The 22650-nt window shown below is 40.1% G+C and overlaps 1 protein-coding gene across 1 annotated transcript in view; it reads right to left on the bottom strand.

Moving 5' to 3' along the window:
• Positions 1-22650, bottom strand: part of GNAI1 (G protein subunit alpha i1) — a 77615-nt gene that overhangs the window by 39252 nt on the left and 15713 nt on the right. The window contains exons 2-4 of the mRNA XM_083183064.1: positions 5853-5895; positions 5221-5362; positions 3510-3667 (exon numbers count right to left, since the gene is read on the bottom strand). Of these exons, the coding sequence (XP_083039190.1) occupies positions 3510-3667; positions 5221-5362; positions 5853-5895 (343 nt within the window). The remainder of the gene's footprint in view (positions 1-3509; positions 3668-5220; positions 5363-5852; positions 5896-22650) is intronic.

Genomic DNA, 22650 nt, shown 5'->3' with positions numbered 1-22650 from the left:
CAAACAATCTACAGTCTACATCTACATGATGGTAAATCATTTAGTATTACCGAATGGAACACTTACAACTTCTAATGCCAAGATTACAAAGGTCATGTTAGATTTCTATAAAGAAATACTCTAAGCCACAGACCCCCCCCCCCCCCCCTGCCAATTTCTAATCCGGAAGGGCCTAACAATACACTGACTTCTGAAATGTGGGAAACCCTGTATTTCCCTCAACTTGCTAGTGAATTTGCCCTCTCCCTTATATCACCTATCACATCGTGAGAAGTTCTTAAAGAGATTAAGTCGTTGAAACCGGCTAAGGCCCCTGGTCCCGATGGATTCTCGGGTGACTTTTATAGAATGTTCCCAGATAAACTCACCAATGTCTTGGCCTCTTTTTAGAATTCCATTCTTAGCAACAAATCTCTCCCTCTACATTTCAACTCTGCACTTATAAAAGGTATGACCCAAGCCAGGAAGTGACCTGACCCTACCAGGCTCCTATCGTCCAATCTCACTACTTAAATGTGACTATAAACTATTGACGAAGATATTGACGGAGACAATAAACCCACTTCTCCCCCACATAATCCATCGGGACCAGACAGGCTTCATAACAGGAAGGCATTCAGTAAGAAATTTCCATAAGGTTCTAGCTGTGACTAAGGCCTCGTCCACCATAACAAACAAGGACACCCCGAATATGATACCAGCAGTAGATGCGGAAAAGGCATTCGATCTGGTGCTTTGGCCGCACTTATTACATACTATGAACAAATTCGGTATTCCACAACAGTTAATTTCCTTTATTCAAACGAAATACTCCTCGCCTACTTCACAGATTGCATGCAAGGTCTATTTATCCCCCCCGTTCAACATTCAGAGAGGGACCAGACAGGGATGCCCCCTCCCCTCTATTATTTGCCATAGAGCCCCTGACAATTGCCTTGCGTAACACCATTGAATACACAGGTATCCACATTAGAAATACATAACTTAAATTAGCCCTTTTCGCAGAGGATCTACTGCTATTTATATCAAATACTCTGACATCTCTCCCGGCAATCATGAATATAATTTGCTCCTTTGGCCCTGTTTCCAAGTAGAAACATTATTAAAAAACTGAATGAATGCCTCTCACACTTTCTAACTACCTTTCCTCTCATTCTACCATATCTCAATTTAATATACAGAAGGATTGCATCAAATATCTGGGAATAAGTGTCACTAAATCCCCCTCCAATATGTATAAAGCTAATTTTGCTCCGTTACTGGCTAAAATCGGGACACAGTTGGAAAGTTTGACCAAACTCCCGATATCACTTTTGGGCTGCGCATTAGTGTTAAAAAGTATTCTCTTCCCAAAATTTTTTTTTACAGGTTATAAATGATGCCTTGCATTATCCCCACCTCAGACATACAACTCCTAAACAGACTAATGTCCAAATTTTTATGGGCGGGGAAGAAACCCCGGATGTTGGTAACTAAAATGATGTGCCCCAGAGAACAAGGTGGCCTATAAATCCCTAATTTCCAATACTGTAACTGGGCCATTTACTTTTGTTATATATACACGACTGGTTTTATTCAAAATCCACGTACACGGACTTAGACCTCGATGAAAATATATTTTACCCTTACTCTCCGAGCGCCCTACTACACTCCCCAATGACCCTAATCCCCCAGACAATCATTACTCACATTCTCTTCCATAGCACCCATGAGGCATGGATACGCATCAATAGCAATCAGATTTAGAAACCCCAAACATTCACCGTTTCTCCCCATTTGGGGTAACCCTAATTTCTCACCGTCTATACAGAACAGGAACTACACAGATTGTCATCAATTTAGCAACCAATTTGGATTTAGCAACCAAGCTATTTGACCCCGGAGGCAACTTATTTACTTTTTCGGCCCTACAGACCCAATATGAAATCCCTGGAGTACAATTATTCATGTATCTCCAAACTCGGCATTATGTCTCCCCACTTATGAACATCATTAACCCCCCCCCCACACCAGATCCATTAGAGCTCATTTTCATGTCATTATATCACCACAAATATAAAACAAGCTATATCTATGACCTATTACTTAACTCTATACCTACAACCTCTCTATCATCTATTAGCCAAACATGGTCTCTTGACATCGCTGATGTAACATCACCGCAGATATTACTCTCAAATTATACTAAAGTCCTCAAAATTTTACAATCCTCTTATCGGGAACATCGGAGGCCAAATCTTACCGTGTACACACCATTACACTTGCAAAAAAATTAATCCTCATTCATTGGACTAAACCAACAGCCCCATCTATGTGGGAACTTAAAGATAAACTACTGTATATCAATTATTATTGCTCGATAAAAGATCTATGATGCTAGGTTTGTACACTTCTAGTGAGTCTTTCCTTTCTAAATGGAGCGCCTACATAAACTCTTTAGATCCGCTTCACCTTACTCAAGTCATGTCTTTTTTACAGCCAACCTGAGTAAGCCTTATATGTAAACACAATCATTCGTCCCAACTATGTCATTACCTGCCTGATCGATAATCAGTTATCCCAAGGATTGGCAACAATTTCACAGATGTTAGGAATCATCCCTTCCCCTCTACTCCCTCTACCCCTGTCTTTGTATGTTATGTGTGATGTTCAATGTACTTTATTACCGGATATGTGTTAACCATTAGGTGGAATAGTTTCATCATTAGACTTTTACTCTGCCTATTATAACTGTACTTTAATTGATGATATACGTGTACCACCTTGATCCGGCCATGATTTTGTTACTAGCTGGAGGCGATTTAGAGGAAACATATCTGTTCATTTTGTGTACACTTATGTGCATGTGATATTATTTGTAAAACAGTTTCATTGACATATAAATGAAAAATCCAATAAACATATTGAAATTAAAATAATATTCATTGGCTTTCAATAAAATTATTACAGAAATCAATGCACTACGTGAAGCATGGTGTCTGAATTCAGATACAACTACTACATTATACTAAGGAATGCCAACATCTACCCCCAACTGTATGAGTGCACAAATCTTCTAATCAGAAGCAAAAAGGTTGTGTACACAGTGATCACTTAGACAGATTTAATATGTCTATTTAGATATTACTATTTTTTAAATCCAAGGTTTTAGAAGTTAAGAAGTCTTTGAAATTACATAAGAAAGATCGACTGTGTATTTAAGCATAATTGGTTTATATGATTTTCAACGAAACCTGTATCTTTATTTAAAACATTCTCTCAAGACATAGTTGCTAGCTGCAATCCTTCCACTTAAGGTTAACAATTCTTTAAATAAAATAGCTACATATATCTATGAAAATTCAAATGTATTTTAAGACACTAAAAGTCATTGCAGTTGCTTTATTAGAGTTTGTAAAATAAGTTACAATAAGTAACAACTTATTATGGATAGGAACTATTAAACTACCCTTGCTTTTGTGTATATGGATTCTTATTGAATGTCATTTGTAAATGGAATGTACACTCACTATGCTGCAGAGTCATTCAGTTGGTATTCTCTTGATCTGTTAAAACAGGCCTGTACCCCGCCATCTTTCCATAAGCGCTTGATGACTCCAGCCAGCTCAGCTGTCATAAATCCTTCCTCTGCTGCCCCAGCCAATACAAAAAGTTGACGTGCATCATCCTGTAAACCGTAAAAATAATTGATATCATGAAAACACAATCTGGGGCTGATTCAGTGTTGCATTCAAGTCCAATTTGTAAACCGAGATTTTATTGAAACTTTATAACGGTCATGCTTCATTGCAGAGCATATGCAACATTGGGCAATTATTGGCTATTTTGAGTTGAACCAGGGCATAACTGGTTTGCAACGAGATGTTCACACTTGGTAGGCGAATTTTTCCAAGCGCATGCAGACAAATGTGTGGCAATTCAGAGTAGAGAGGAGGAGGATTCCAGGGAGAATGCAAATGCATGCTGACAATGATGGCAACTACTTGCTCAAGGGGATGGATAAAGGGGGAGAACAGAGACATATATACAAACACACACACACATTTATTTCCAGGCACAAAATGTGTGTGTTTTTTATTTTAATTATACAACTTTTATCCCTACGTGTGCCAGCATTACAACCAAGTCAATTAATTGAAGTTTAATTAAACATTGCACCAAAATATAAGATCAGTTGCTGTGTGCAGCGCTAGCATTTTTTAACGGATATATTGAGGATCTTCACAGGAAAGGGTTAATCAGAAGATTTGCTTGAAAATTCTCACGCCTATTGACAAATTCCCTTGGCATTCATAGGGTTAAGCACACTTATTTGGCACTCAATATCCATTTGGCACTCAATATCCATGAGCAATTTTTCACCTTATTGAAAAGCAATAGCACACACCAGTGTAACTATGCAAAACGTTCTGATGAAGTCCGAATATAGATTTAGACCGCAATAGTAAAAATGAAATTAAGGTCAGAAGTACGCATGATATTAACATAAGAGCTACATACTAGCTGCAGTCACATTAGTTATCCCATGAGTGTTTGACTTTTTTCCATTAAAAGACATCTGTCTTATTTGCATTACCATGCTTTTACTGGTTAAAAGGATATGCAGCATGCTTATGAAATGCTATGTTACGGAGTATTTTTCAGGAAAGCATTTTGTAAGCAGATACAGTTGTACACCCAGAATACACAAAATAATAAGCTTGCAGCAGGGATCCCCTATCTCCAGGTCAACCAGTTTGTTCTATCACACTCTACAATTGTAAAGCACAACGGAATCTGCTGCGCTATATAAGAAACTGTAAATAAATACAGTTCTATCATTTTTAATAGGCAGAAGCAGCTTGAGCATCCCATTGAGAGAGCAATGCAAATAAGACATTTATTTTGGGGGGTGGGGGTGCTGCTCCCAGGCAAACCGGTAAAACATATCAACTGGACTGTACAGTGTGATTGCACGCTTCCACAGGTCATCAGCAAAATTTTGGCAGAGGACAATATTAACGTTATTCTGCAAGTTAACTTTAGCCATCATGACACTGCATCTTTCCTAGACCAAGCTGACCTCCAAAAACAGACAGGGAGTATTTCAATTCTTATTGCACAGTCTATTTGTAGAGAAAAAAAAAAAAAAAAAAAAAACAGTACTATATTTACAATTTACATACATTTAACCTACATTGATCACTTTGTTTGATAACAATTGACCCCATCAATACTTACTGCTCTTGTTGGATCACCAAAATCTATCTTCAATCTGCCCATTGCTCGAATAATGGCAATAATGGATTGTATAGTGTTACTGTATACCACAGCTTTATACTGTTTACATTCCTCTTCTGAGTAGCCAGCTTCATGGATAATTCTGTAGAATTAAAATAATAATAATTAGTGAACAGTACTCATTCTGGTTGACTCTGAGCTGCGAAGCTTGCTACTTACAGAGTCCCAGAGGGCACTCCCCGCCGCATCGCACCCCCCCCCTTCCTCCCACGCATCGTATCCCCTCACAAACATGTGACGGGATGTGTAACAAAGACACATCCCATTGCATGTCCCAGTAGCAGAGAAATTAGATTGTTGGCGACCATCTTCATGCATGGGCATTCCGCTAAAGACATGGTGGGTGGCTGACGTCCCCGGCACCCGCCGGTATTTGCATGGGAATGCCCATTAAATGCTAGGCATTTCCATGCTCTATCCCCCCCCTTCTGCCCTAGCAAGTTGTCAAACACTAGCACAGATGGCCTGCACATGCGCATAACTAATTATGTGCATGCCAAAAACATGCTCCTGTTTTTTAAAAGGTCTGAAAAAGGTAATACGTAAGAACTACTAAATATTAAAATACTTACTTCATTTGTTTGACTATTGTGCTTTTCCCTGATTCTCCAGCTCCTGAAAAACAAAACATTAATGATGGGGGCTCAATAAATGTCCCAAAAAACAAAACACAAAAACACACTCTAAACGGTTTTAAATACCGTTAGTCTTTAAGACATATTGATCGATAGACAAACAATATTGTTAGCAGACTGGTGGGTGTTTACAGCAAATATGTATGTGAATGATGTTATTCAGACATAACATTGAAGCCGCAGCATAGCCAATGCATCTGTGCTTTTATGGAAGGGATATACCAAATTATCAATTTTGTAGCTGCAGGAACTGCAGACAATGTGCAGTATTCAATGCCGGTGCGAGCGGCCGGCGAGGGGGTTAAACTGCGAGGATCACAGAAAACCAGTGATCCTCGCAGTTTAACCCCCGCGCCAGCCGCTCGCACTATGCAACGTTCCGGGGGAATCCTCGCAGTCACAGAACTGCGAGGATTCCCCTAAACTGCGAGAGCCGCGGCTAGTGCAGCAAACTCGCTGTAATTAGCCTCGGCTCTCGCAGCTTTTGGAGGCACATTCGCAAATTCCCCCTCGCTCAAAAAACGGAGCGAGGGGGAATTTGCGAATGAGGGGGGGTCAGTTGAATACTGACAGGGTGAGCGGTGACTGCGAGCAAAAAGTCCTGCTCGCAGTCACCGCTCGCCCACGGCATTGAATATATGCCAATGACATCACGAATGGGGCAAATTGAAACCACCGTCCAGTTGGAATTTGGAATGTCTCGCCAGACATACTGAGCAGATTTGTAAATCTGTGTCTAAGCTTACAAAATCGACTGATCAGTTGATGGGACTGTCGTTAAAGATTGTACCCTCTCTGAGATGCTCAATTTATAGACATACAACAGGATTGACCATGACAAACCTGACAGTACAGGGTGTTAAGTTTCTACTTAACCACAAAACTACAATAGATATTAAAAACAAAGACCAGACAACGTGTTTGGAAACAGGAGAATGGCAACATTAGAAAATCAACATACATTCCTTGATGTGTCGACAATATTTGAGGTAGGGAGATTCAATGGTTATTGCAGGCTATTCCCAACCAACCCTTCATCAGCATGTAATTCAATTATTTTGCCGCCAGGTGCACAAAAATTGTGCTTCCAGTCTCTTGGAGCTTCTGAGTGTCCAAACAATTGCACAACTCTCCATTCAAAGTGATGGCAGATATGCAATTATAGGTGCCCAATAAACAAATAATTGATTAGCCCCCTTATTCCAATGTAGTCTATGATGAGCCTTACCTATCCTATATTTGGTAGAAAGATTACCTACAGTATTACAGGTACAGTACCAGAATATTTTTGTAGAAAACACATTCTGCAAAGCTTTACCGAGAATATTTGAACATTCACATCATTCCCTGCTCCAGTGAAGCTTACCATCTATATTCCCTACCACATGTACATGCACACACATTGTGAGAAACTTAACATAACAGTAAATTTTTGATTTGTGGGAGTAGACCATAGAACCCAGAGGAAACCCACCCAAGCATCATGAGAATATACAGACCACACAATTTTTTCAGATGTTGGAAATAGACCCCATGACCTCAGGGAATAAGATCATTGGGTCGACCTCATGCTGGTCAACAGTCATTAGGTCAACATGGGACATGGTCAACAGGTGTCTAGGTCGACACATGCATTAGGTCGACAGACAAAATGTCGACATGGGGGTTTTCACTGTTTTTATGTCCCGAATTTCTACACAATCTACATGGACACAGTTTTAAGTGCACCGTGTCCCCTCGCATGGCTCGCTACGCTCGGCACATTATTTTATTCTCCCATCACGCCATAGTGGATGGTAGGGCATGAAATACCACCTGCCAGCACATGTTGGGTCAAAAAACTGTAAAAAAAAAACCATGTCGACCTTTTGACTGTCGACCTAATGCATGTGTGACAAATCACTATATACTAGAATGGACAGTTTTCTTCTCACCAGTGTGAATCACATGGTCGATTTATATATCCTATGTACTACACTTTGTATATTCTCTAACTTTTTATCAAGTTATTATTAGGCATGACCTCTGCTTCAAGTAAAAGTGTCTACACACTGGGGTTTTGTCCATGAACGATGTGCCGAGAATCGCTGGCTGATAAAAATCGCTCAGTGCATACACACTAAGCGATTTTTACCAGGCCCAGCAATTTTCCGAGGGAGGGGTGGCGGACAAACCATTTTCCATAGCAGGAGACTAAGAACAATGGTTAACTCGTCCTGTAATATAGGGTATTATGTGGGAGCCCCCATCAGTGCTTTATAAACGAGCTCAAAGTAGCTCAGAATAGAAAAAGGGAGCTACTTTGAGCACAAAATTGCTTAGTATGTATTGGCTGCATGCATGGGATCCACATTTTATTCCTAAATATTACAAATAAATTATACAAAGTTATGGACCAACTAACAAAATAAACCTTATTTAAAACAAAAACAAGATAGAAGCACAAATTAATAAAAAAAAAAAAAATGTCAATAACATTTCAGACAAGTTGCTTTGGAATGGATTACACTGTATAACAGGAGTACAACATGTGCACTATTTAAATGAGTATTTAAAGTCAACTTTACAGCTCTCAAAAAATTATTACGGGCCTATGTTAAAATTTGATCTTGTTGCGATGTTTTGTTTTTTTTCTACTACCAATATGGTCTGTATAGTTACAGGAGAAAATAAATAAATAATAATAATTACATTATGATGCAATGTCAGCATTACAGCATAGGTGGAGTAAAATATGTGTATCTGAATTCTACAACCTATTTATAAAATTTATGATTGCATCAGGGAAACCACAAAATGTATTGAGCCATAACCAAATCTTTACTGTATTGCCAGCTGAACTGGTTATAGTACAGGAAATAAGGATAACAATGAAGCCTTTTCCAATTTTTTTTTTTAAGCAATTGTACAATATTGTGCTTTCACATGTACATAATGTGTGTTGTAATACACTTAAGTAGGTATATAAAGCTTAAAAAAAAAAAAAAAAGCCTCGCAGGAAACAAATTAAATTCATACAGTACTACACTTATACCCCTTGCACACTGCAGCTCTTAAAAACAGTAAATTGCCATTTTTTTTTATCCTTTTAAAATGGGTAGAGCTGCAGGGTGAAAGCTCCCGGGTGCTTTAACCATTTAACAAACACTGTGTTAAATGGTTGAACAGCAGTGTCCTATTAATTTCAGAGCCATTTTTTTTGGGCAGCGACGAAGGGTCTATTTATATGGCTTCAAACGTGTTTCTTGGGTGTTAAAAGGGTTGAATGTGTAGGTGGTATTACATGCTATTTAAACCGGTTTTCACCTGCAATGTGAAGGGATTTGAAAGGGGTTTAGTGGCTCAGACCCATTCTAAATACCATTTTGAAACACCAGGTCTTAAATGTATAGGCAATGTGAAAGCAGCATCTTTGTTTAAAAACAAAAAAGCAGTTCCAAACCGAAAATGTATTCAATTAGAAGTATGAATTTTATAATCTTTGTTTACATATTTTGCATATTACAGGCAGTATGCAAAAAGGTTTCAGTTATTGATCAAATAGATCCCAAGATATGCATGCAGGATTTTAATATAATACTGTGATCAATATTTGGGAGGTAAATGTCGGTAGCTGCATTGAATAGGTGAGTGCAGATATTGCTAGTGTACATTCTAGAACCCGCCATCTTTTTAAACCCATGCAGTTCCTGTTCCCTGCCTGGGGTGTGACTGTCTGCAGTGGTGTTTCTAGCACATGTTTGGTTTGCATGTCAGTGCTGATATAAAGACCACACTGTGCTAGACGCACTACAGCAGACACTGACACCCCAGACAGGGAAGAGGAACTGCATGGGTTTTCAAAGATAGCGGGTGCGAAAATGAACACTATATTGCCCTATCGGGAAATATCGGGATATAACATCTCCGGCATATGTGAACACTATCCACCAATGAGCGCACAGACTCTCAATGGGTAAGATAAATAAGTTATTTATTACTTTTTTTGCCTTCCTTTCATTTAGAAATTTGTTTTAAATTGATAATTACTTATTCATTTATATTAGATTATGCTTCCTTTTCTTGAGAATTTTTTAATTTAGTTTAAGGGGTCAATCCTATTAACCCAGATGTGTGCAGATGATTGCTGAGTGTGAATCATCACAACACCAGGCGCACTTTACAGCGGGTTGAATTCACTGAAAAGTGCTCGCACCTAAATAGGGGGTGTAAACGGCACCCAAAGGGCAACTCGCACCCTTTGCTGTTAATAGGATCAACCCCATAGTATAAAAACCCATAACAGTCACAGACACTGCCTGCACTTTGGACCTTGGACTCACCAGAACCAGCCCCAGACATCACCTTCTTTAAAGTATTAACTCCATCTGGAAAGGAATTTTCAGCCGCCTGGCTCTGGCAATATCCACTCAACTTCTTCCTCCCTGGTGGACTGGACTTTTGCATAGACCAGCTTGCACACCGAAATCAGGAGACAAACCGGAGCATTTGATCATGAGCCTACCTATGGTGGACGGTGTTTAAATAATCCATTTACACCAACTTGGCACCATAAATATATTTTTGTTGGGGCATATTAGCAACAGACAGTATTATCTGTCACCAAGAACTGTGCAAGGCATTTCATTTATTTTAAATTGTGTTCTGATATTTGGTTTTATTTGTTCATATTGATTGGTCATGCATGTGTATTCTTAGAACAACATTAAATAGTGTAAAATCAGTCCAATCAATTTTTATAGGATCTAAATTTCACCTAAGCGCTGCTACCAATTTATTTTTTCCCTTGAGTACATTCTAGGATTGAGTATCCTAGATCTAAGCAGCTGCTGGCTAATGATGGGCACACACCAAAACGATTTTGGCACAATTCCATCAATCTGGATCCAATTCAGACTGATTGTATGCAGATTGGGTCAAAATAGTTTGGTTGGATCTGAATTGGATCCAAATCCGATCCTACCTGCTGCAGGTAGGATCTGTAAAAGATCCATTCATCTGAATGCAGAGGGGATCGGATCGTATGCAAATCGGATCGTACGATTTGCATCCAATCCAAATGGTTTTGGTGTGTAACCAGCATTAGGCAGTCCCTGTGAAAGCGCTACCAACTACCCTCTATGGGGTCTTCTATTATGGCTGTTAGAGCAACATCTTTTTATTACCAAGACTGGTAGTCCTGTTGTAAAGAAATGATTGGGAGGATGGAATACACATTTTTACTTGTATCCCTGGAATACAATCTGCTGAACCCAGTTGTCCTTGCAATCTTATAAACACTTCTCTTGGAAATACCACAGACTTGTACCCACTCTGGGGTCCCCCAGGTGGTCTGAAAGCCTGTTATGCCACTGGTTTGTCTGAAGGCTTAGCATCCTGACAACAGGATGATAAAGTGGAGGAGTAAGAAGAGGAGGAACCTCTACCTCTGTGACCCCTGGTCGATGTAAAGGACCCTCTGGGTCTGACTCAACTTACAAGAACCGTAATAGGAATCACTGTGGGTCACTTATGTCAAAAAATGCAGATACTTAACACCCGTGAGTACCAGCATTCTCCAACTAAGTAGTGTGCTGATTAGAATAGCCCAGGAAGCTCCCTCACAGCACTATTTGCTGCGCACCGTATTAAAGGGACCCCCATTGATAGATTACTCAACCACAGTAAACTTCAAAAGTGATAAAATGTAGAGTGATAAACAGTCAGCCATTCAGCTCCTGCCTGCAATGTCACAGACTGTTTGAAAAATGTCAGGTAGGGGCTGATTGGCTGGTTGTTTGTCACTCTCCATTTTATCACTTAGTGCATCTAGCACTCCGACCTTTTCATACCCCCACTATCCACGTCGGTGTTGAGTTGATTTTATATAGTGTGTAAATACATTTAATTGGCATCAACATACATTTCACAATCCATCAACTTTAAGTTGTGGCCTCACTGCAGGGTGTGTAGTCTGAAAATTCAAAGCATTATATATCAATTGAAGCTTGCTTTGGCAGAAAGTGGAAAAATACAGCGGAAATATATACACACATATATTTCCTATTGTGTGTATATATGTGTGTGTGTGTGTGTACACACACATATATTTCCTATTGTGTGTATATATATGTGTGTGTATATAAGATTCCGTGGAAACAACAGTTCTCCACCTCCAGTCCAGTTGTCCACAGAGCCAGCAGGGCCTTGTGGCCAATTGTGACCATTGAGACTGACTTAGGATATGAATAAGCATAGTCTCGAGCACAAGAGCACTTTTTTACATGGCTCAAGTGTGCAAACAGCTTGCTATCCAGTTGTAGCTTAAAGTAGGCGACTTGCAAGGGCGTAACTACCATTGGTGCAGGGGGTGCAGCTGCTATGGGGCCCAAAGCTGAGAGGGGCCCACTTTGCCTGTCAAAGTTACATGTGCGGTATATATTTTTCAGCATTAGGTGATAAATAGGGGCCCTTACAAACTTTTGCTATGGGGCCCACATATGTGTAGTTACGCCACTGGCGACTTGTATCCCTGCATACTGTAAGTGGTTTTTATTAGGAGCCCAGCTATGTTAATGGGGAGTTTACATGTATAATTTTAATACTACAATGAACGGTTTCACTACTGTTTGATACCCAAAGGGTTGCTTATTCTGAAATGTTTCTTTGGTGATTCTGTACTTTCCTACACAGTTATTACCGAATATACCAGGCTATTCTTAGGACCTGATAGTTTTATATTGTATTTGATGTGTATATGGCCTTTTCAATTATTATTTTTTATTGCTATAAAATCTATTTTTTTTTTTAGTATTAACATTAATGCTATCAGAATACGATATTAATAGCATTTTTTCCTAAAGTTACATCATTTAGGCAGATATTTTGTTTGTGAAAGTAAAAAAAAAAAAAAAGTAAAAAAAAAGGGTTTTGGCAAAAATATCAAACGAAACCTAAACGATAAAATCAATGTCTTTATTAACTAACTTTGTTATTTTGTCAGTCAAACTTTGCACATCTTTACTATTTGTCAAGCCTGCACTGCCAAAAATATTACCCCTACCAATCATACATTATGCACAAACATCTCAGAGTGGGAGGAGTACAAATAAAAAGCCTTGGAATACTCAAAATTCACTGCATTCTTAGTCATTTAACGAGAGAATACATGCTAGTTAGCTGTCAAAATTCTTTGAATAAAAAAAAAAAAAAAATCACCTGAAACTCCATAAAGCCTGCCCTCTCCATTCTGAATACAAAATTGAATGTCATGTGCAAAATTCAATAGCGTTACAGCTTTGAAAGTAACCAGTAATCTGATCAGAAGATATTTATCTTGCAAGCACTAAAGCTTTTGAGTGACACTCGGACTAGACTAGTTCACTTCAATAAATCCTAGACAAGTAGCCGTTAGTAGTGTAAACTAGAAGCATCCGAAACCAAAACAAATGGGCTTTAACTTAATCCCTTTTACAGCTAGTGATGTAGCATTTACATAATCAACTTAATGATCACTCAAAAGACCTGCCGGTGCCATCACCATTGCTTACTGCATGCAAAGTACTAAAGTACTGTCACAATAGGCCTTTTTTACTGCACATTACGTATGATCGGTATATAGTTAGACATAGCAATAACCATAAACACAAAACAAATTACAAATGTACAGGAAACAGGAACCAGCACATCACCTCTTAGAAAAAGCCAATATTAATCCATAACAGGAAGCTTATCAAACATGTAATAAATATCAGGCTAGTCTAAGAGGTGGTGTGCAAGCTCCTCTGCATAAGCTATTCAATATACATATGATATATAATCACAGTCTATGACCATCTGTAGAGAACAGTCTGCATGTGTATATATATGAGAGAGAGAGAGAGAGAGAGAGAGAGAGAGAGAGAGAGAGAGAGAGAGAGAGAGAGAGAGAGAGAGAGAGAGAGAGAGAGAGAGAGAGAGAGAGAGAGAGAGAGAGAGAGAGAGGAAAAAAAAAAGAAAAGGGGAGCGAACAATGGGCCTGATTCGGTTTGGTTTGTAAAAGCAAACTCCATAAACAAAACAATGTGCACTGCAGGTGGGGCAGATGTAACGTGCAGACAGTTACATTTGGGTGAGGTATGTTCACATTAAAATCTAAATAGTATTGTAAAAATAAAGCAGCCAGTATTTACTCTGTATAGAAACGAAATAACTCTCCCAAATGTAACTCTATGCACATGTTACATCTGCCCCACCTGCAGTGCACATGGGTTTCACCATTAAAGGAGTTTGCTTTTGCAAATTGGAGTTCTTTTGTTTCTGTGCAGGGTAAATACTGGCTGCTTTCTCTAACCTGTGTATAATATACCAAACATCCCGGTCTGTGAGGTTTGGAGTAGCAGTTGATGTAACTCCCATATTTGAATTTTGGACTGTGTTGCAGCCCCACCTCTGTGTGTGTGTGTGTGTGTGTGTGTGTGTGTGTGTGTGTGTGTGTGTGTATATTATATATACACACACACACACACACACACACACACTACCCATATATGACATTGTACATCAATCCTGTTTGTAATGGTTATGTCATGATCATGGGTTACATCACCACCGTGTGCTGCTGTTTTGTGTAGACTTCGGTGAAAGTGGTCTGGATACCGCTGTGTGTCCTCCCAGACCTGTGTTACCAACTATGAATAACACCAAGGGTGAGATTTAATAGGATGCGTTTCAGAAAGTGAGAGATTTGGTAAGAAATCTTCAGGGGTTTTTTAAAGCGGCAATCATTTACATTTCAAAATCAAACTGGTTTAGCAGTGTAAATGATTGCCGCTTTAAAAAAAAAAAAAAACCTGAAGATTTCTTACCAAAGCTCTCAGTTTCTGAATCTATTAAATCTCACCCAAAGTGTCTACAAAAATGTATGTTATGATCCGGTGTTACAGCCCCATTGTGTTCTGTGGAGATGTATATACTGAAGGTACACCTACGATGGGTGCCCTCCCAGGACCATGCTAACCACTAAAATTCACACAGCTGAATGTCTGCATTAGGTTTAGGATACAGGTCGGGTATCCCGTATCCGAATTATTCCAAAAACCGTGTTTTTTTGGAATAATTCAAATTTTTTTTTCTTGTTTTTTTTTTCCCTCCCTAACCCTCTTTTAATACTTACCAAGTCCTCCGGCGTCCACGGCAGGCCTTCAGCATCCTCTCCGGCGTCTCCAGCGGTCCCAGGAGTGCTTTGCGCGAGTGCGCGCACGCGCCGGTGACGTCACCGGCGCGCCTGGGAACTTACGCAAAGCACTCCTGGGACCGCTGGAGACGCCGGAGATGGTGCTGGTGGCCTGCTGTGGACGCCGGAGGACTCCATGGACGCCGTGGGACCATCGGGGACCCACCAGGGGCAGGTAAGTATGACAAAAAAAAAAATTATTCCAAAAACCGGAATATTGCCTTATCCGGAATGCTCGTGGTCCCGAGCATTTCGGATAAGGGATACTCAACCTGTACAATTTTTTTGGTCCTACAGTAATGAACGGATTCAGACTTAAGGTCTGATACTGCTGAATGTCTTCATTGATCTTTAGGAATCTAGCTGAATACTTCAACATTCGGCCACCTAGTACTTATTGTCCAACACGGTTGTAGGTCATCGTATGTCACAGACAACTATAGGCAACACAGATTGCAAATATACAGATGGAGCCATCCTCATCTGACCCTTTAATAGGATTGAGCCAGAGCTATCGGAGTTAATACTCTTCCAATCCCCTGATAGGTTCTGTGAATTGTATTGCAGCTGAGAACAATAGATGATAATAAGCCATGGCTCACCAGAGAAGGTTAGAGGAAGGCTCCATCTGAACATATTAAGGTGTTGACATGGACTGGCGCAGTTCTATATGAGCAGACATCGGTGAGGTTAGGTGCAAATGAATGTCTGATTATAAGAGGATCACCAGCCTGTCTGTTATAATTGTAGACCCTGGTGAGTGCACTCCTACCCAAGCTTCAGACAAGGTCCGGTAGTTTTAATCTGGATCTACAATATTTTAATACGTTACTTAATTAATTTGAATTAAGCACTACACGCTCTTTTTCTACTATTTATGTGTGCTGCTATTGTCGCACCTGATGTGCCGTGCGGTGACTTTGTACGTTATTACACATGAAGCACACCTCATTCAGGCAGGGGCTGGCAGTAAATTTGTCAGACGACAGGAGTGGCCGCACACGCATCCCATTACAACGGAGCCCTCCACGGGTCTCCGCCGCCAATGCGTTCCCCCACCAACCCTGCCCATCTCCCTGAAGCGGAGACGGGCAAACTGGGACGCTTGCACGTCCCAGTCAGATGTAGCGACTGCTCGCCAGTGGGAGTGGTCTGGCGAGCCCCAGCACTGAATGAGCGGCGCTACATCTGCACAATGATCTCATAAACTAAATGTACTGTATAAGCCCATTGCAAGTTCCACACTTTCTGCTGGAAAAGAGATATAGAAAATATATAAATAATCACAAAAAAAATAAAAATTGTTACTTGTGTATTATCACGGCGCCCAACGCATCGCATACCACTAATTAAGGTATGTGATGGGACCAATTTGAGGCTTTCCCGGGAAGTGTACAATTTTAATATCGCGTCGCATGCCATTATATTGGCATGCGATGCAATGCAACGCGATTTCAATGTTAAATGCCCAGCCAGATCTGATTTTTAATTGTATCCCCACCTGATGGGTAATGCCCCCACATTAAGGACACCCCACTATCAACGCCAACCCGAAGTGTGGCGAGCGCAGCGAGCCCGTGCGGGGCGGCGGTACGCGTCCTCCGACCTTTTCATACCCCCACTATCCACGTCGGTGTGGAGTTGATTTTATATAGTGTGTAAATACATTTAATTGGCATCAACATACATTTCACAATCCATCAACTTTAAGTTGTGGCCTCACTGCAGGGTGTGTAGTCTGAAAATTCAAAGCATTATATATCAATTGAAGCTTGCTTTGGCAGAAAGTGGAAAAATACAGCAGAAATATATACACACACATGGAAAAATACAGCGGAAATATATACACACACATATATTTCCTATTGTGTGTGTGTGTGTATATATACACACACATATACACTTTTGTATTGCATTTACTATTTCCCTTGATGAGACATCTATAAAGTAAGCAATGCTATCGTTTCAAGTCTATTGTTGACTACAAAATTCCAAAGCCTTAATAAAAATCACTGGACTGTTCAAAGAGCAAAATATTAACTGCAGCAAAACTGCAAATGGTATCCAAATATCCTGTAATTAAAGTATTAGATGTACACCACTCATATGTTGCATTTAATGACATTGGTTTAATGCCTTTCCAGGTTTGAACATAGATTTTGTTTTAACACAGATTTCAATAAAAAAAAAAAAATGCCAAATTAAAATCCACAAATGCAAATTATTAAAAGCTATCAGAACTTTTACATATAGTCAATTATGATATGTTCAAGTAAGGTATGTGCCTTTTCGTCAGCACCCGGATTGGTAGGTCTCCAAATGGGAACAGTAAAGTGGACCGAAGCAGGCCAGGAAAGTGAGCCATGCGAAGATATAGTTAAATGTTACAATCCACCCCCCCCCCCCCCCCCAAAAAAAAAATCTGCATCAAAAGAAGAAAACCATTAAAAAAAGGGATCCAACCTCCAAAGGACGCCTCATTCACAGTTCCCATTTAACATAAAAATTACTTTTAATTTAAGATCATTGTAGGGATCTGTAATTATAGCACATGCCAATGCACATACATGCAAGTAAAGACAATTGCATCAGATGTGGTTGGGGTTGCCATCAGTAATGCTTTCATAGAAGCAGCAGCGATAGCAATAATAGGTCAATGGAGTAGAAAGGGGTCACACCTCTTGAAATCCTTACTGATCCACTCAGTGTCCTAGGAATCTGAATATCTGAGACTGCATCAGCTGGCGGCGTGACCCATGGGGTTGCCAAAGCTGTCCCAAGCAGCAACAAAGATGCAAGTAAAATCGGTACTTGTTTCCTAGCACGGCGCCCATCGCATCACATACCATAAGCCTTACACAGGTATGCGATGCGATGTGATGTCACCCGATGTTATACAATTTAAAATAATATACCATCGCATTGTATGCCATATACCAGTGGTAGCCAACCCTAGCCCTCGAGAGCTACCAACAGTTCACATTTTCCAGACAACCTAGCTGCTGCACAGCTGCACTCATTAATCACTGACACATTTTAAAAGATACACAGATGGAGCTAATTAGCTCACTTGTGATTCTGTGAGGAGACCTGCAAAACATGCACTGTTGGTAGCTCTCGAGGACTAGGGTTGGCTACCCCAGCCATATACAATGGTATACGATTTTAAATTGTATAAGCACCCTAATGGGTGGTTTTCAATGTTAAATGCCCCCCCTATAAGATTATTAATTGTATAAGCACCGTAATGTGCTTACAATGTTAAAAGTACCCCCACGCCACCCCCAGTATCAACACGAACCCAAAGCGTGGCGAGCGCACTATCCACGTCAGCGTGGAGTTGATTTTAGATAGTGTGGCGAGTGTAGCGAGCCACCGAGCCTGAAGCGTGGCGAGCCCCGCGAGGGGACGCGGAATACATGTAAAGTAATACGCTGCGCTCACCACGCTTCGGGCTCAGTGGCTCGCTGCGCTCGCCACACTATCGAAGATCAACTCCACGCCGACGTTGATAGTGAGGGTATGAAAAGGTTGGAGGACGCATACCGCCGCCGCTCGCCACGCTTCGGGTTGGCATTCATTGTGGGGGTGGCATGGGGGTGCATTTAACATTGTAAGCACCCATTAGGGTGCTTATACAATTAGAAATCGTATAGGGGGGCCAAAATTGCATGGCATGCGGCTATATGGCATGCGATGCGATACAATGCATAAGATGCCATACGATTGAAAATCATGGGCGCCGTGCTAGGAAACAAGTAAAGAAAAAAATCTTATTTGGATGTAGACCTTGGCCTCATCCCTCCCTCACGGCGGCTGTAACATGCTTTCGTTTTCAGAACCTGATGCAGTCACAGACCGCCTGCTGCCGTAGATCAATGCGGTGCATGGGATGTACTCGTCCAATGCAAGTAACTACCAATACTTTATGGCATGTGTCAATGACAAATGAAGCCGAATCAGACTCCCTGTGTTTGACAGCTATGTCGGCAACATTGTTAGTATTTTGGTATCTGCAAAATGGTGACATGTTCACAATGTCAACAGCAGAAATGTCCTAATCATGTCAAACAATGTATTGCTGTCTACTTGATGCATGTTGACGACATTATGACCATGTCAATATTTTAATACACACATGATGAACATTGACAAAATAAACAACCCAGGTCAAGCATGTCCGTTGGCACTATATGTTTTCATGTGGGGGTCTATGGAGAGACAATCTAACCTTGGGTTCCCAGGGACTGCTCAAAAAAAAAAAAATTGTGTAAATACAGCTTACTGTCTACGGTTAATAAATGTAAAGTTGAAAAACTGAGGAATCTTTTTTTTTCTCACAAAGAAGATCTTGGCTAGAGAGGTACTGGTTATAGCAGAGAATCAATGGATGATACTGTTTTCCAAACACTGCTGTGTCCTCAATTATAGCTTGCACAATAGCCTTCAATATTAAATCTGATTAAAAACTGTACTAACCCTAGGGCATGATACTGGCATACACAAATAGGTGTGTTTGGTCATGTATGATTTAGCTCAATAACAACCACTACAAAGAATCTAAATGTATTTCTAATAAGGGTCACCATTATCAATGCAAACACTTTCTAGATTCTTTAAGCATAAACACCAATGTATAAACAAGTTCACCGAATAGAGCAAAGCACACACTAATAAACTCATAGCACATAACGAATAAGAATTCTGCTCTCATGGGGCATAAAGGCCAATTCAATTAGAAGGGATTAAAATGGGTGTTACTCCCTGAGGGTGTACTTTTCTCCACAGTTTCCAGAGCTGCAAGAAAAAGTCTCAATACAAGGTGCCATCAGTTTGCATGCGTTAACCCACAAAGAAGCCATCTATATTTGATTGCAAATTGTCTAGCACTGAATATTTCATCAATTATTTCTGCTTAGTGCATTACTGTATACAAATGTCAAACCACACCAACAATTAAGTGTGCTAAGTTAACATACAAAATCAGTTTAAATACTTTCAGAAATACATTAAAACTAGAGTAATTATCCACCTAAGCACCCGTTTTGATTGGGCAGACAAAAGGAGGATTTCAAAATGGTTATATTATAGAAGTAAAGGTGCCCATACACGGTACAATTATTGTATACAATATCGCATCTCATCGCACAGTTTTGGCAATGCAATGAGAGAAGATCTACTACAAAAAGCATGTGCTGCGCATACTTTTTGTACTAGATCTCAACTCATCTCATTGCATTGCAAAACCTGTGAGATGCAATGAGATGATGCGATATTGTATACAATAATTGTACCGTGTATGGGCACCTAAACACTTGTTCTATATCAACATTTTACAAAGAAAAGCAGGGGTGCTCAATCCTCCGTGCGAGTAGCAGGTAATAAAGATTAGGAATTGCCCAAAAGTCACAAGGAGAAATGCCATTTGGTTTTTGGTCCAGAAACTAATCAGCAAACACGGTGACCAGATTCTCCTTCTTGGCGGCCACATTTTTTGTGCGAGGTAGCAGAATCTAGCCTTGGCCGGGTGGGCTTGCGATACAGTTGTCAACCCCCCCCCCCTTTCATCGCTTTTGGGGCAAGACCGCCCATACAAAATAGCAAGACTAGATTTTGACTGCAATTGCTTAATATACGAGCTGGCCATGTTGACACGGGACCGCGCATAGCCATTGCTCTGGGGTGTACACACGTGTCTCCCATGTTGTGTCCTTTATCTGTACTGTTTACTTGTTTTTTTATTTTACAGGTCTGTTGCAACGACCAAGTGGTACCACTGACTGGTGCCTAGGCACTGTGCAGATTAGCAAATATATGTTCCCTGAGTATGTGGACTTTTTTGGGTGAAAAGCTGATGGCTGAGCACAAAGGCCCCAATTAGTACCACATATCCTTGTACAGCTCACTTTATGTGCCATGCTTTGGACCAGGTGACTTCCTCTGCACTCGGCACACTTGGGGAAAAAAAATCTGAAAACACGACGCACCTTCGCACCTGTTGATCTATAGTGCAGGGGTAGCCAACCCTAGCCCTCGAGAGCTACCAACAGTTCACATTTTCCAGACATCCTAGCTGCTGCACAGCTGCACTCATTAAGCACTGACACATTTTAAAAGATACATAGATGGAGCTAATTAGCTCACTTGTGAACTGTGAGGAGACCTGCAAAACATGCACTGTTGGTAGCTCTCGAGGACTAGGGTTGGCAACCCCAGATCTAGTGCTTGACTGTCGGCTATCCGGACAGCCGATAGGCAAGCACTAGATCAACAGGTGTGAAGGTGCGTCGTATTTTCAGATTTTTTTTCCCAAGTGTGCAGAGTGCAGCGGTAGTAGGGCATGCTGGGTTGTGTAGTTCAACAACACCTGGAGGGTCATTGATTGCCCATAAAAAGTTTCCTCGTACTTGCTTTAAAATAAGCAATGCTTGCAAATTTCTTATATCAAAGCGAAAAGCATCAAATATAGAGACCCAAAACATTATATATATATATATATATATATATATATATATATATATATATATATATATATATATATATATATATATATATATATATATATATATATATATATATAGTGCCATTAAAATGAATATAAAAAAAAATGTTAGGGCTTATTTATTGAATGACATGTTCTAAAATCAAGCACTTTAGATCATGTTTATGCCTTATATTTAATATGCTTTTACTAGCTTTGCTAGTAAAATCATTGCTCTTTTAATATTGGGCAAAACCACGGTTAGAAGCGTAGGGTTTTATAAGCAAATGCATCGTAAAGAAACCTCTATGTATGCAAGTCCCTTCTATTGTAAAACAGAATTGATCGGTGCGCTACTAACTGCAGCTGGTACTGGGGTTGTCAGGTCCCCAAATGTATACAGGTAAAAAAACAGAATGGTGTACCAGCGCAGGCTGAGAAAAATGTAGAGAGAACGGTATCCTCTACAAAATATTTTATTATATTAAATAGCTGTAATTATGGAATTCCATAAAGCATTAAATAAATATTAAAATATAAAATTATATAGTGGACATTCAATATAAAACAATGTAGCAAAGCATCACAATACAATTGACATTTGTATGGGCATATTGCCATGAGGACATCATAGTTTTGTTGAATCCCATGTATAGCAGGTGAGCACCAGTTAGCCAATAGGTCACAATAGCAGAGTCCATAGATGAATTCGGTTACTCTGAAGGGGAAGGTAGTATAACCTGGATGACTTGATTAGTCTGTAGCTGCCTCGGATAGCTTTCCGGATGGGAATGGGTAAATAAATGAACAGTGTCCTTATTTCATGGATTGCCGTAGGTGATGTTTGTAGGGAATGTCCAAGTTTAAAAGAGCTCAACGCGTTTCTCTGGGATTAGCCTCCCAGCTTCTTCAGGAGCAGAGTCCATAGTCTGCTCCTGAATAGACCGCAATAAACTTGGACATTCCCTGCAAACATCACCTATGGCAATCCATGAAATAAGGACACTGTTCATTTATTTACCCATTCCCATCCGGAAAGCTATCCGAGGCAGCTACAGACT

Source organism: Crinia signifera, chromosome 4 (genome assembly GCF_055691185.1).
Source record: "Crinia signifera chromosome 4, ASM5569118v1, whole genome shotgun sequence".
Taxonomy (NCBI): Eukaryota; Metazoa; Chordata; class Amphibia; order Anura; family Myobatrachidae; genus Crinia; species Crinia signifera.
The sequence above is the reverse complement of the archived record's forward strand: the minus strand, read 5'-3'. Positions and strand labels throughout refer to the sequence as shown.